The following is a 14,178-nucleotide window of genomic DNA, read 5'->3' as shown; positions in this document are numbered from 1 at the left end:
TTGCCCCGTCGTGCCCAGGGCCAGGCTTTATAGAGCCCTGAGACTCCTGCCTCCGGAAGCCCTGCCCCTGCTTATCTATGTGAAAGGTCTCACTCAGAGCTTGGCCCAGTCAAAGAGAAACATCCCTCCAACACCTACATAGCTGCCCCATTCCTGGGCATGAGTAGGAAAAGGTGGCTTGATTCCGGCTTTCCTGAGTTCTCGCAGCAGCCCTGTGTATGCTCAGCTGCCTCAAGAGGCTGTGGTGTTCCTTCTAACACATCCCGAGTAACCCCACCTGGTCTGTCTTGGACTCTTGTCTGAGTTACTCTCCCTTGGGGGTCCAGAAAGCTGTCGAGTTAGCTGCTGGGATTTTAATGTATTCCACACAACAAGAAAAAAAAAAAATCTTTCACAACCCAAAGGAACAAGTCTTTTCGTAGTAGCTTTGTAAGTAGTTGCATGCTGGCTCATAGCAAAAGGGCTGGGTATTCGCGGGATATGGAACTTGTTATATTTCTTCTATTTTTACTGTATGTGTATGACTTTACACAATTTCCAAGTGGAATGAAATTAAGTGCCTCCGTGAAAGCACGGGATCCTTAAAGAGGTGATTGTCATTTGAAGCTCAAGATCTCCTAGAGATGAAATGTCTATTCTGCTGATGAGGCTAGTGATATGCAGATGGGTAATCTAGATTTCCCAAAGACCTATGGCTAGTAAGTGACAGGCTGGGGACTCGACAATATTTTTGGCTCCAATTCTGCTCTGTCCATTAAAAAGTTTCCTGCCCTCTGAGCTTCCAATGAATCTCTCTCTCCATCCCTCTCTCATGGCACTGATCTTGCTCTGTCTTTTCCAAAAGTCATGCATTCACTCGTTAGTTCACTCAGTTAACTCCCCTGTCCCTCCCGACTCTGCGGAGGGCACGGAGAAGAGCCAGAGTGGTTCCCGCTTTAGGGGAGACAGAGACAACTTCGTTTTCCGGAAGACAGAGGACTTCCAGGTGCCCCCACAAGTCCAAGTCTCCTAGGTCTTCCATTATCTTTAGATCCTTGCCTCCACATATCTTGGTGCATTACTGCTCTAAGCCGCTTTGCTCTGTCCCCTCATGCCCTTCCACTGAGCTGTTTGCAAAGTCCGGCCATCAGTCGAAAATTCTTTGTTTCCTATCTTTGTTCTGAAGATGCCCTGGACTTCTTTCTCGATCTCAGACTGTAGCTGTCACATGGTGGTTGTGCTCTTTGCTTTCCACAAAATGCACTCCCTGGCCACTGGTACCCGACGTACGCTGTCCCGGGAATAAGACAGATGTCCTCTTTGGTCTTCACTAGAAACCTCCAGAGCAATTTTCCTCTCCTTCCTCTCAACAGCCTCCTTCTCTTCAAGCACCCGCCATCAGTTGGGACCATCTGGTGCCCTTCCTTCCTCCACTCATCTGTCGGTCTTGCTCCACTTCCCTCATTAATGAAGATTACAGCACATGGATCGGTGCCTTCCTTTCTACCCTTAATCCTCTGGGCATTAAGGCAGATGCCAGTCTTCACTTGGAGAAATCATCCATCCTGGCCTCCCACTTAAGTTCCCACTTCCACGATCTCGTCCTGCACTTGACCTCAGCCTCCCACTCACATTCACCCTCTTGACATTGTCAGTCCAGCATCTATACCACCTCTAAAGTTTTCCTTTCTTGCAGCCCAACTCTAATAACGTCATCTCCCCAGCTCACTTTTAAAGTGCCCTCACTGTTTTCTTCCCCTGGGACCACCATTGATGCCTCCACTTTTTCACCTTTTGGCGTCGTCATGACTTTTTTCTCTCTTTCCTCGGCTCAGATTACCCGTGGTGCATTACAGCAGATAACACCTGGCACACACCTTGCAATTTACTCTTTCTGTCAGACTGGCTCCGTCAACCTTCAGCTTTGAGTAAACTCACTCTTGGTCTACTCTATGCCTCTATGCCAAGGCTGAAGAGAAACACAACATGGCACTGACGGGTTAGCTTTACATTTACAAACACATATCGCAAATGGAGCCTCAGCTCAGCCTGCGGATTCTATATTTTCCTAGTGCCTTCGCTCTCCCAGTCCCGAAAGACTAGTCCCGCCTCCTCTTTTGCTTTCGGCCCACCTCCTCTGCTCCTTCTCATCAGATTACTTTGACTCCTATTTCTCTGAGATAATAGAAACAATCAGAAGAGAATGCTCTATCTCTCATGAGCAAATTCAGCAAATTGCCTGCCTTTCTGCTCCATACTCTGCCTTCCTGCAGTTCCTGTCTAGAGGAACAGCTCCTGCTCTGGATGTGTCACCACCTGTGCCCTGACTGTATTGCTCTATTCCACAGGACTACTAAGGTCCTGCAGTGGTCCCCTCTCTTCTTCCTGATTATTTCCCCTTTCTCCTAGGTAGCTCTTATCAGTCCAATCCCATCTTTAAAAACACCCTCTAGATGCTAAACCTTACCGAGTGTGCCATCAAAGCTATGCTCCTCTCATGGCGAAAGCCATGAAAATATTGTCTCTTCTCAGGGTTTCACATCCTTACTGCTCATTGTCTTTAACCAACTCATTTAGGCTCTTGTCTCCATTGTTCCATTGAAATTCCTTTCATCAAAGTCATCAGTGACTTCTTCCTTTTGGCCAGATTCAATGGTGGCTCCTGAACCTTCAGCTTATTAGACCTCTCAGGAGCACATGGCGAGTCTTCTCACTCTCTCTTTTTTGAAACACCTTTTTTCGTTTGGCTTACAGAACCTGGCAATCCCACGGGTTTCCTCTAAATCACTGGCCTATCCTCAGAGCTGCTCCTCCTCACTCTGAACCCTAAAATTGGGAGCGACCCAGCTAGTTCCCACACACTCCTGATTTCACTAAGAAAATAGATGGAACGGAACAGGAACAGTAGGCTCTTAGACAGAAAAAAAAAAGAAATTACATAATAGATCATTCTGATAACAATCAGAGCCCCAAACCTGTCAACCCAGTAAAACTTCAGTTGTTTTTGTTGGGTTAGGTATTTTAGTTATTTTTACCTTGATAAAGTAACAGGTTAAGCACTGTGCTAAGCATTGGGAATACAAGTGGATGGATGAGCTCCACTTCTTTCTCTCTTTTAAGTCATAAACTCAGCATGGACTAAGCAATTACTGAGTGCCAGGCACGATGCTAAGCAATTTTTGCTGTTATCTCGATTCTCACAACTGACATCGGTGCTATTATTACATCCATTTTGCAGAAGAGGAAACTGAGGTTTAGAAAATCTATATCACCATGCATGGCTTGAGACCTTGCCAGTGGCTGAGATGGGCTTTGAATCTAGGTTGTCCGGATATGTGCATAATCCTCCGAGCCAAGGTTCAACCACTTTGACTTGGAAAATGGCAATGTCATGCGGTTAAATCTAATATTAAGCTGTTTCTTTGAAATAAGGGAAACATGTAGGTTGAGGAAGTACCAGGAATACATGATGTAAAGTATAAATTGGGAGAAATAATAGCATGATTCCGTCGGGAGGTAGTTTTTCATATTGAACAGAAAGTAGTTGACTTAGTTAAGTAATTGTACTCAAGCACAATACAGTGATGGGTTTTTCTGTTAGTTGTTTAAAGAGTTGAAGGAACTAGAGTACAGCATCTGGATGCTAAAGAAGAAACCCTGAAACACTTAGATGAGCTCATATTTTTGACACTTTCCAAATGAAGACAGACATTTTTATTCTTTTTTTTTCTCTTCTGTTTACAGCCTCACCTGCCACATGTGGTAGCTCCCAGGCCAGGGGTTGAATGGGGACTGTCGCCGAGGCCTACGCCACAGCAACACCGGATCTGAGCCACATCTGTGACCTATGCTGGAGTGTGTGGCAACACTGGATCCTTACCCACTGAGCAAGGTCAGGGATGGAAACTTCATCCTCACAGAGATGTCAGGGTCTTAACCTGCTGAGCCACAACAGGAACTCCAGACATTTTTATTCTTGCTTTGAGATTTTTGGGTCCTTCAGCTCCCAGTCTGCAGCTCTTTAGCTGGACTGTTGATGAAAGATAGAGTGTTGATTAATCACAAAACGTGTCAGGTACTAGATAAACATTATGGATCTGAAAGTTTAGACATCTAGGGTGAATCTCAAAAAAACAATGTTTGTTTTTTAGCAATTCTGCCTAAAAAAAAAAAAAAGAAAGAAAAAGAAAAAGCTGGTTTAGAAGCGCAAAATTCTAACACGCTCGACGTGTTCACAGAGGTGAGTGGCCGGCCTAGTGCTGGGGCCAGAGCGGAGCACGGCGCCCTCCCAGATGGGGAGCCCAGCTGTGCAGAGGGCTCAGCTTGGGCCTACTGTCTCTAGTGGGAGAAGTTGTGACGCCAAAAATAACACGTTTGTGGTTTGAGGAGCCCTGGCAGAGCTGGGGACAGAGGCGGCCGTGCTGTCTTCTGAGATAGACAGATTTTCAGAGGGACCTGTTCCTGATCTCATGCTAACTTTGGGGGCAGACAGAGCTGCAGATCAGGGGGAGGACTGGGGGCAGGGACAGAAGGGTGTAAGGAACTGTCTCATACCCACTGCCCGCATCCTGCCCTCACCGCCGCCGGAATGATGATGAGTGCATTTCCAGGCAAATCCTGTTCACCCCCCTTAAAAATCCCATCCCTGGCATCAGACATCCAGGGGACAGAGCGTGGGCTTTGTGCTCAGTGGAGGGGCTCTGTGGCCTTGGCAAGTCCTGACCCTCTGAGCCCCTGTAGCACTCAGCGTCTGTTCCCTGCCCTGGGCACACTGTGCATTGGGCTTGTGGTCCTGATCATCTTTCTCAGCGTCTGGAAGCCGGGGTACACCTGACCTTGTTGGTGTTGCCGTCTCCCTAATGCATGCCCTTCTCCCTGCTCTCTTTGGCCTCCTCGTGGCCCTTATGCTCTGTGGCCGGCGCTCTGAGACCTGCGTGGCCAGAATCCACTGGGAACCGGTAGGGTCTTGGGAAGAATGACCAGAAGAGAGGGGGCTTAAGCGACATTTCCACGGGTCCTACATTGTGCCCAGTGAGCAGAAGGCTGGAAGGGGCCCTGGAGGATGGGGAAGAGGTGCCCAGGTGGGCCCCCTGTCATGTCTGTAGCAGCCCACCCAGAGGAGTCTCTTTCTGGGCAGGAACCACCCCGGGACCGGGCCTTGGTGGACCACGAGAAGGTCATCAGCTGCCCCCACCTGGGCGCCAGCACCAGGGAGGCCCAGAGCCGCTGCGGGGAGGAAATCGCCATCCAGTTCGTGGACATGGTGAAGGGGAGGTCCCTGGCCGGCGTTGTAAGTGTGCCATGGGGGGCTGGGCCCAGATGGCGGGGGAGCAGCCGGAGGAGGGCGTGCTGCTGGTGGCAGTGGGGCTGAGCAGTGACCGGATGCAGTGCTGGGAGCTGGAGAGGAGGGACCCGCGTGAGCCGGCGCTCCGGGTGGGGCGGCAGGAGCTGCCCATGCTTGGCCTTGACAGCAGAGGCCGGCAGTGGGGAGCCAGCTCGGCCTGTTACAGTGCGGCCTTGCTGCTGAGATGGTGGCTTGTCCCAGGGCCCTGCCTCCAGAGAAAGGCTCCTTTGTTCTCCATAGGCCCTGGGAGTGAAGGAGGGTGGCTGGCGAGATGGCCGGATGCCTGAGGTGGGGGCGGCTGGGGGACGCCTGTGGAGAGGGCCCTGGTAGGGCGTTCTCACCTCGTGACCCGGAGCATGCGCCTGGCATCTCGTCCCTCTTAGACCCCTGGGCCGGGACACGTCCTGCCCCACAGCCTGCATCTCCTCCTCCCCCCAAAGGACCCCTCCCCGCCAGCGGGCCCCCTTCCTTTCCCCTAATCATGGCTTCTTGACTGTGCTCACAGCGGGCCCTTCCTGGCATGTGTTTCACCTTCACGCTGAACTTGACCTAGACTTCATTCCTGTTTCATTCGTTCGGTCTTCAGATGGTCCCTAAGCTCCTGGGGGTACCAGATACCGTCATCGCCCTGTGGGGACCTGGCGATGAATAAGGAAGGCACGACTCTGGTTTCAGGGCTCTCCCCAACCCCTCCGTGGAGACACGTTTGGCCTTTCTGGCTCCAGCCCAACCCTTGTGCAATGAGCCACGTTCTCTCTCGTTAGTAACATGTATGAGTTTGTATCTTCGTCCTTAATTAAATTCTCAGTTCTCGAAGGGCAAAAACCAAACCAAAACCAAAACAAACCCAAACCCCAAGCCAGGAGGTAAGCTTCTCTGCAGCTCGTGGGGCACTGCTCGTAGCATTTAACCAATAATGAACGAGGGTAGGAGCAGGGGCCAGGGGGTGGTCCCTGACCCCTCTGGCCGACTCTCACTCAGCGTAGGGATTTTCACTTCTGAGGACAGAACTGAGACACAGGATGCTTTGTTCAACGCTGCCGGCGCTGAGTGGAGAGCCTGGCTCCCCAGGCAGTCCTGGCCTCTGCCTCTCGAGAAAGGGGCCCACCGCTGCCCTGCCGCGGGCTCTTCAAGAGCCTGGTGACAGCTCGGCGGTCGACAAAGCCATGTGGTCCATCAGTGTCTGCGCCCTCCTCTCTCTGTGTGTGTCTGTGGGCTCCTCAGAGGAGGGCACAGCTTCTCGCTCCCTTTCCACCCCATGGGCTCCTGAGTGGCTCATTCCTCCCCTGGGGAGGCTGAGGGGTACCCAGGTGAGCTTGAGGTCGTGACCCTTGTGACCCTTGCCACCCAGTCTGGGCTGGCCTCATCCTTTTCCTGTCCACTCTCAAGGCAGTTTGCAGGCCTCAGCACTGCAGCCCTTGTGAGTCATTCCCGTTGTCATTGGGGAGCGGTGGCATTCCAGGCCTTTTCCTGAAGGGGACTCCTTAACACCAGCCCCATCAAGGGGACCCACAAAATGGTCCCCTCTTACATAAGAGGTCAAATCTCGTGGTCAAATAGTCAAACTTTGGGAGATCCTCTTGTGGCTCAGTGGGCTAAGAACCCGACATAGTGTCCTGAGGATACAGGTTTGATCCCTGGCCTCACTCAGTGGGTTCAGGATCTGGCATTGCCATGAGCTGTGGTGTAGGTCGCAGATGTGGCTTGGATCCCGCCTTCGTGTAGGCTGGCAGCTGCAGCTCAGATTCAGACCCTGACCTGGGAACTTCTGTATGCTACAGGTGTAGCCCTAAAAGGAAAACAAAGAAAAAAGGAGTTAAGGTTTAGACAAATTGAATGCTCCGACCACAGCGCCTGGTGGGGTAGAGTAGGCATTCGGAAAGAAAGACGCTTTGTCACCTAGGAACCCTCTCTGTCCCTTGTTCTGTACTGGGTCCTCTCTAAGAGAGCTCACGTCTTCTCTAAGCACAGGCACAGACGAGCCTTAGGGTCAGGTTGATGCCCAAAGGCACTGGCTCTTCCCGGAGCCTCTTGCTCACCCTCTGGAGGCCACGGAACGCGCCTGTTACTTGGCCAGCCTGTGATGCGCATGGCCTGGCCCGCACGGGGGCAGAACCAGGCGTAGTGCCGCCTTGGTGGCTTCTCAGTCCAGTGCTTTTCCTCTGGCTGCTGTAGGCGCTCGCCCCCAGCTGTCGCCTGGCGCTGCAGCCCTGGGCTCCTTCCTTCCTCTGGTCCTCGGAGAGGCCAGAGGGGAGCTTGGCCACAGGGAGCTCTCCCACCAGGCCACCCCTCACACCCAAAGGTGCCCTGGGGAGTCCTGCCTCCTCGGTCGTTTCCATGATTGTCACGACTCTCTCTTCTCTAATTTTCTGCCCGTTGTGTCTTTATGAAAACAGGAGTAGAAGTGGCCTTTGCATTACATCTAATAAGTGCCTGATTGATTTGCGGCCATCCCCAGGTTTCTGATTAATTCCTTCTTAGATGGGTCTCTTTGTAAGTCACCTCCGTCAGAGTGGCCGCTTCATTCAGAGCCACAACATCTCGAGCCACGAGATGGAAGAGACGTTTTGATCCAGGATGAGCTGGCTTTGTTTTCAAGCCCCTCGTGGGGGTCTAGCCAGCCAGACCTTGGATTTATCACATTAGAGGATGGTGTGGCTTCTGCCTCCGTCCACCTGCCCAGCACGCCTGGGGTAGAGAAGTTCACCGGAATCACCATTTGAAGACTGATAGCATATCAGAAGTGTAGGAACCCAGGCTTTTAAATTGTGATATTTGGATAGAACGTTTTGTGACAAGGTAAAAACATCTTTTTTTTTTTTTTTTTTTGGCTGCCCCTCCTCTCCCCGCCCCCATGGCATGTGGAAGTTCCAGGGCCAGGGATTGGCCCATCATCCCTACGACAGGGACAATGCTGAATTCCCTAGCCCACTGAGCCCAGGGAACATCTAAAAACACATTTAAAAAAAGTCAAGAGAGAGGAGCTCCCGTGGTGGCACAATGGGATCACTGGCGTTTCTGCAGCACCAGAACACAGGTTCGGTCCCTGGCCTGGCATAGTGGGTCAAAGGAGCGTGGCTAGAGCCACGGCCTAGGTTGCACCAACGGCTCACATCTGATCCCTGGCCTGGGAACTCCACATGCTGCCGGTGAAGCCAAAAAAGAACAAAAATGAATTAAAAAATCAAGATAGAAAATACAAATGAAGGCAAGTGAGCAGTGCCGTCTCAGAGGGACCCACCCCGCCATCCAAGGGATCTGTGACTCCCCATATGTTTTATGTCTCTGACATAAAATCTTCCTCCCTCTGCACAGAAAAACAAGTCCCTGGAGTGGGACAGAGGCTCAGAGAAGAGGGAGTGCCCCCCTGCACCCCCGCTGGCAATGCAAAGTGGGTCTTAGCCTGTGCCCTTTTCTGACCCTGTAGCTCTCCTCAGCTCTAGGAACAAGGTGTCGTCTTGGTGGCTTGATGGAGGTTGTCACCCCCCAGGTACCCAACGCAAGGGGGCCCCGTGCCTTCTGCTCTCCACATGGCGCTAAGTGTCCCCAGTGAGACCTCTCTGGGGGGGCTGAGTCTGGCAGGTGTGCCCTGTTGGACCCCTTCCTGGCCTCAGCCCTGCTCCCCCTCTCTCTGCAGGTAAACGCCCAGGCTCTTACCAGTGCCTTCTCTCCACACACCAAGCCTTGGATTGGTCTGGCTGAAGCTCTGGGGGCACTGATGCAAGCCTGGGCTGGGTCCCCCAAAGGGACCATCCAGGTGGTAACACAGGGTGAGCCGGGGACTCTGCAGAGGGAGGGGGAGGGTCGTGGGCCCTGCACCCCACAGGGGTGTGTCTGCTGCAGGCCACAGACCAGCGAGGGACTCGGAGGTGACCGTGTTCACGGGACGCCACGTCTCATGTTCGGTCCGAGTGTGACTCGCTTGCTTCTGAGCGGGGCAGGAGGGGAGGGGCACAGAAAGCCATCGGGAAATATACCTGATTTTCATGCAGCTGTTTATGCAGCATTTTTAAGATGAGCAGGTTTGGGGTGCAAGAGGGACCTCCCCAAGATTCGGAGTTTCACATGAGAGGCAGGGGCATTTGTGAAGGGAGTTTGGGTGAAGCAACAGGACATTTTATTCTGCTGGTGACCTGGTTGCTCACCTGCTGTGCACCCTCCCTTCCGTGAGGCCCAGGCCCTTCTCCACTTGTGAGTTGAAAGCCGGGGCAGGTGTGTTAGGAGAGGCAGGTGGTGGGGACGTTTTGTGCTCTGTGACATTCTAGGGTGGGCTTTCAGGCAAGCAGACATACGAGGGGGCACTGGCCCGGCGGGGGAGCGGGCATGAGGCTGTGTCTCCTGTCTGTGCGGCCACAGGCTCTGGCCGCCTTTGCAGTGGGTCTCCAGAGGCATGTCCTCCATTGGCTGTTGGGCATCTAGTCACTTGGGGAGAGGTTGGGTTTGAGGCAGGTAGACCTTGAGCTTTGCCAGTACTGGGCAGGGGCAGAACCAGGGGTCCCCGCTGGCTGGGTGTCCAGGCCCCAAGGGACGAGGTGGGGAAGTGGGCACGGGTGCTTTAGTCGCCCCTTTGTGCCTCCATTTCCTGAGGCTGCCAAGGTCCTGAGTGCCAGGTAGGGGTGAGTGTAGGACGTTCTTCAAGTGCCCCCTGGGGAATGACGGGCGGGCCAGGGGCAGTGGAGTTGGGCTGAGCTGTGGAGAGGAGTTTCTTAGACCAGTGAAGAGGGTCCCTGGTGACCTGGCCTGGACCCCAGCGCGTCCCCCTGGCTGGCTCTCTGCCCCCGAACAGAAAGCAGAACCTCCCAGCAGGCTGCTGGGCAGGGTGGGGGGGCAGGACAGTGCAGAGCCGTGACCCGGAGTGTGGCCCCTGTGGTCCCCTGCCTGCCCCTGTGCTGTTCAACACACAGCACCCTTACAGTGGCATCTCTCGGTCCCAGGAACGTCCCTGAAGAATTCTGGGACCTGCCTGAGCCCCGCTGTCATTGTTGGCCTCCTGAAGGAAGCTTCCCATCGGGCGGACGTGAACTTGGTGAACGCCAAGCTGCTGGAGAAAGAGGCTGGCCTCCATGTGCGCCCCCCCGCCCCCCCCCCCGTCTCCCTGGCCTTTTGAGAGCACCTTTCAGTTCTGCTCCTTGAGCGGGTGACAGTGTCGGCCTGAGCGGTAGCGCCTGGTTCACCTGCAAAGTGGCAAGTGAATGGGAGGGGAAGCAGGACCTCCATTTCACAGCTGGGGAGCCAGGCTGGGAGCTGGCAGGTAGCTCAGCGTGCTCACCTCTGACCCCCCACCTGTGCCACGGCACCTGCGAACGCTGGGAGCTCGCAGCGCATCCTCTGAGCCTCTGCTGCCCTTCGGGGCTTCCCTTTGACGTCCTCCCTTCTGGTTCCCTTTTTAGATCAAAGTCTGTGGTTCTGGGCAGTAGGGCTTTCTCCCCCCACCCCCGCTCCCCTGCATCCCCGTCAGGCCCCTGGTTCTGCGCAGGAAGCAGCAGTAAGTCGGGGCCGGAGGGACCAGGCTGGATCGGCCTCGGGGACAGGCCAGCAGATCCCGGCCTTTCTCACAGCCCTGCCTCCCCCTCTTCCTCCCTCCTTCTCCCCACTTCCCACTCTCCCCTCCAGGCCATCACCTGTCCCTGGTAGATCTCTCTTTGCTCTCCCTTTAGAGAGGAAGCTCCTGGTTGGGGGCACAAGGCTTACCCATTCTCCCTCTGCCCCGGCCCCGAATTGCCGAGTGCCTTGGCCAGGCTGGACCCCCACAAGTTAGTGATTAGGCCAAAGAGGGGGTGGGCATAACTGCTTCCCTGCCTTCTCTCTGCAGGTAACCACCTCCCACAACCCTGCTGCTCCGGAGGAGCAGGGCGGTGCGGAATGCCTCCTGACCGTGGCCCTGGCAGGTGCCCCCTATCAGGCCGTGGGCTTGGTCCAGAGCACTGCACCCATGCTGCACGCACTCAACGGAGCTGTCTTCAGACCAGAAGTGCCTCTGCGCCGAGGCCTGCCCCTGCTCCTGTTCCGGGCTCAGCCCTCCAACCCTACCATGCTGCCGACCATGATTGGTGAGGAGGGGTCTGTAGGGCCGGCTGGTGCTGCCCCTGCGTCAGAGGAGGGCATGGGGGAGGCTCTGTCCTGGATTTTTGCCTCCTTCGGCCCCTTTCCACGTGTGAGGGCATCTCTGGATCTGCAGCATACAGAGGGTCTGTCATGCCGGCTTCCAGCACATCTGGAGAGTGGCTACGGAGTTCAGAGGTTAAGTGCCTTCTGTAAGGTCGCAGAGCAGGGTGGCAGGGGTAGGACCCCAGGGCCGCTGTTATTAGTCAGGCACTCATCACATTAAGGGCACCGTTTGTTTTTACTTTTTATTTTTCGTTTTTTTAAAGTTGTATTGAAGTGTAGTTGACTTACAATATTGTGATCATTTCTGCTGTGTGACGTGATTCAGTTCCACGTGCACACACATCCATTCTCTTTCAGAGTCTTTCCCATATAGATTTATCTATAGATTATCACAGGATACTGGGTAGAGTTAACTGTGCGATACAGCAGGTCCCTGTTGGCCACATTCCCCAGATCCCAGTAAGGGCACACTTAGAGCTGCCTGTGGCGCTCAGAGCCATGGAGTGCAGGGTCCCTTCTGACCGCAGGCCCGCTGGCCTAAGAGGGCACCCCCTCCAGCAGTGTGGGCATCTTGGACCTGCCCCCGCCCCCTGGTGCGGGCTTGCACTCGCTTCCGAGTTCGGCAGAAAGCGTCCACAGACTTCAAAGGCCCTGCTTTCACTGCCCCTGCCAGCTGCCCAGAGGACCTTGCCCTGCTTTTCTCCCTTGCTGATGGTCTGGATAAAACTGGCAGCCAGCAAGCCTGGCGATGGCTCTCTAGCTCTTTGTGGCTGATCTTCCCCTCCGTGCCCTGCCCAGTGGTCGTGGTGTTCCGAAGCCCCCTGGAATATTGAGGGAAACTGGGCAGATCCCTTTGTTCCCTCTGTCTCAGCTCTGCAGCTCTGAGACCGTCCGTCCCCCTTGTTGCAATGTTGATCTCGGGGATCCGACTCGTGAGCCCACTCCCAGCCTCTTGCCTCTCCTTCCCCGGTGCCCTGTGCCAAACAGGGGTTCCTTCTGCTTCCAGGCCTCCTGGCAGAAGCAAGGGTGCAGCTGCTGTCCTACCAGACCTCAGTGGTGTCGGATGGGGAGACCTGGCACGTCATGGCCATCTCCTCCCTGCTGCCCAGCCTGGAGCCCAGCAAGAGAAACTCCCCCCCACCCCCGTCCCCCGTATCCGCTCGCTGTGTTCAGAACACGTGCGTTTGGGCCTTGCCACAGCGGTCTATACACGAACAGCAAGGTGTCTGTGCTGCTCTGACCTTGAGCAAGATGTTTAATTCCCCTAAGCCTTCGTTCCCTCATCAGTAAGAGGGATAATGATGCTCCTGGGGACTGGATGGATTGCGGAGTGGTTTATGGGAAGTGCCTGAGGCACTCGGTGAACGTGGTTTTTTCATCCCGATGCTTAAAGAGCAGATGAGCAGGTCCCACCCAGGCTCTCTTACAGAATCCCAGGCACCAAAGGGCCCTCGCTTGGCTTGTGTGGCAGTGTTCTGCCAGATCTGGACATGGGATGTCCTGACGGTGGTCAGCCCGTGCCCTCCTATTGGGAAGGGATCGTGCGTCACGTGGCACCTGGGGTGGGACCTCTGGAGCCCACTAGGAAAACAGGCAGAGATGGATGAAATTGCATGTCGTTAAAAATCTTCGTCTTCCACCTCCCAGGTTCTTTCCGCAGAAGCCCTAGACACACCATATTCTGTGCTCTGGGGTGTTCAGAAGAGCTCTAGAAACCCAGGTTACATGAGCAGCCCAATACCCCCAGGCAGGGGTGGCTTGCGAGGCATGGGACACAGTCCCTGCATCACCCCGTCCCAGGTCTGGTCTCATAAACTCTGCTAAACTTAAAAAGCCAAGGTGAGGTCTACGATCCAGCTGGTGCAGTTCACTCCTCTGTGTTTCTCTGTGGTTTGGGGCGTCTCTGCACCGCCTCACTTCACAGTGGCATTTCCTTCCTGTGCATCCTGGCTGGGAAGCAGATGTTTCACTGAAAGCTCAGGGATGCAGGAGGAAGAAACCCTGGGACAGGAGGGAACTGGCCTCCGAATGATGATTGCTGGAACTCTGAGATTTGGAAAGGGGTGTGTGTGTCTCTTCCGTGCTGTGTCTCTGGGTGTATGTGTGTGGGTGTGTATGTGTGTCTGTGTCTTTCTGTATGTGTGTGTCTCTGTGTCTCGTGTGTGTGTGCGTGCGCGCGCGCGCGCGCGTGTGTGTGTGTGTGTGTGTGTGTGTGTGTGTGTTTACATGGCCCTGGAGACCAGAAGTTGCCTTGTGGTCAGTGGGCTGGACCGCTCTCCACACCTGTTTTAGTGTAACGCTTTGGGGTTCTTGCTCGAGGATGAGCGAACCGGGGCTCAGTGCCCTCATCCATCCCTTCCTCTTTCCTGCTCTGGGTTGTTCTGGCTGAGTTTTTGCTCGCATGAGGAAGTTCTTCACCTGCACGATAGTGGTCGACCTTAGGATGATGGTGCCCAGGAACTGGAAGAGCATTCCCTCATGTGCTGACCTTACACCGGGGGAGAAGGCTTTGTTCAGGGCCAGGAGGACTTAGTTTTAACGAAGTGGGTCCCAGAGCTACCGGAGGAAGGTCTGGGGCTTAGAATCCAAGTTGCTGAAGAGGGGGAGAGGAAGGGGCTGGGAGCCTCTGTCTGTGAGGTGCTGACAATGACCAGTTCCACCCGGGTGCCCTGCAGCTAACCCAGGGCTAAGAGCCAGCTGGGCACAGGGTATGGGTGGCACCCATTCAACTGGCCAGCACCCTGATA

At 54.5% G+C, this 14,178-nt stretch overlaps 1 protein-coding gene across 1 annotated transcript; it reads left to right on the top strand.

The window, feature by feature from the left end:
• LOC100156167 (D-3-phosphoglycerate dehydrogenase-like) lies at positions 5,027 to 12,833 on the top strand. The gene is made up of 6 exons (XM_001926763.4): positions 5,027 to 5,269; positions 8,961 to 9,093; positions 10,258 to 10,388; positions 11,136 to 11,373; positions 12,438 to 12,609; positions 12,719 to 12,833. The coding sequence occupies exons 1-6, from the start codon at positions 5,042 to 5,044 to the stop codon at positions 12,831 to 12,833; spliced, it is 1,017 nt and encodes a 338-aa protein (XP_001926798.4). The 5' UTR covers positions 5,027 to 5,041.

Source organism: Sus scrofa, chromosome 4 (genome assembly GCF_000003025.6).
Source record: "Sus scrofa isolate TJ Tabasco breed Duroc chromosome 4, Sscrofa11.1, whole genome shotgun sequence".
Classification (NCBI taxonomy): Eukaryota; Metazoa; Chordata; class Mammalia; order Artiodactyla; family Suidae; genus Sus; species Sus scrofa.
The sequence above is the reverse complement of the archived record's forward strand: the minus strand, read 5'-3'. Positions and strand labels throughout refer to the sequence as shown.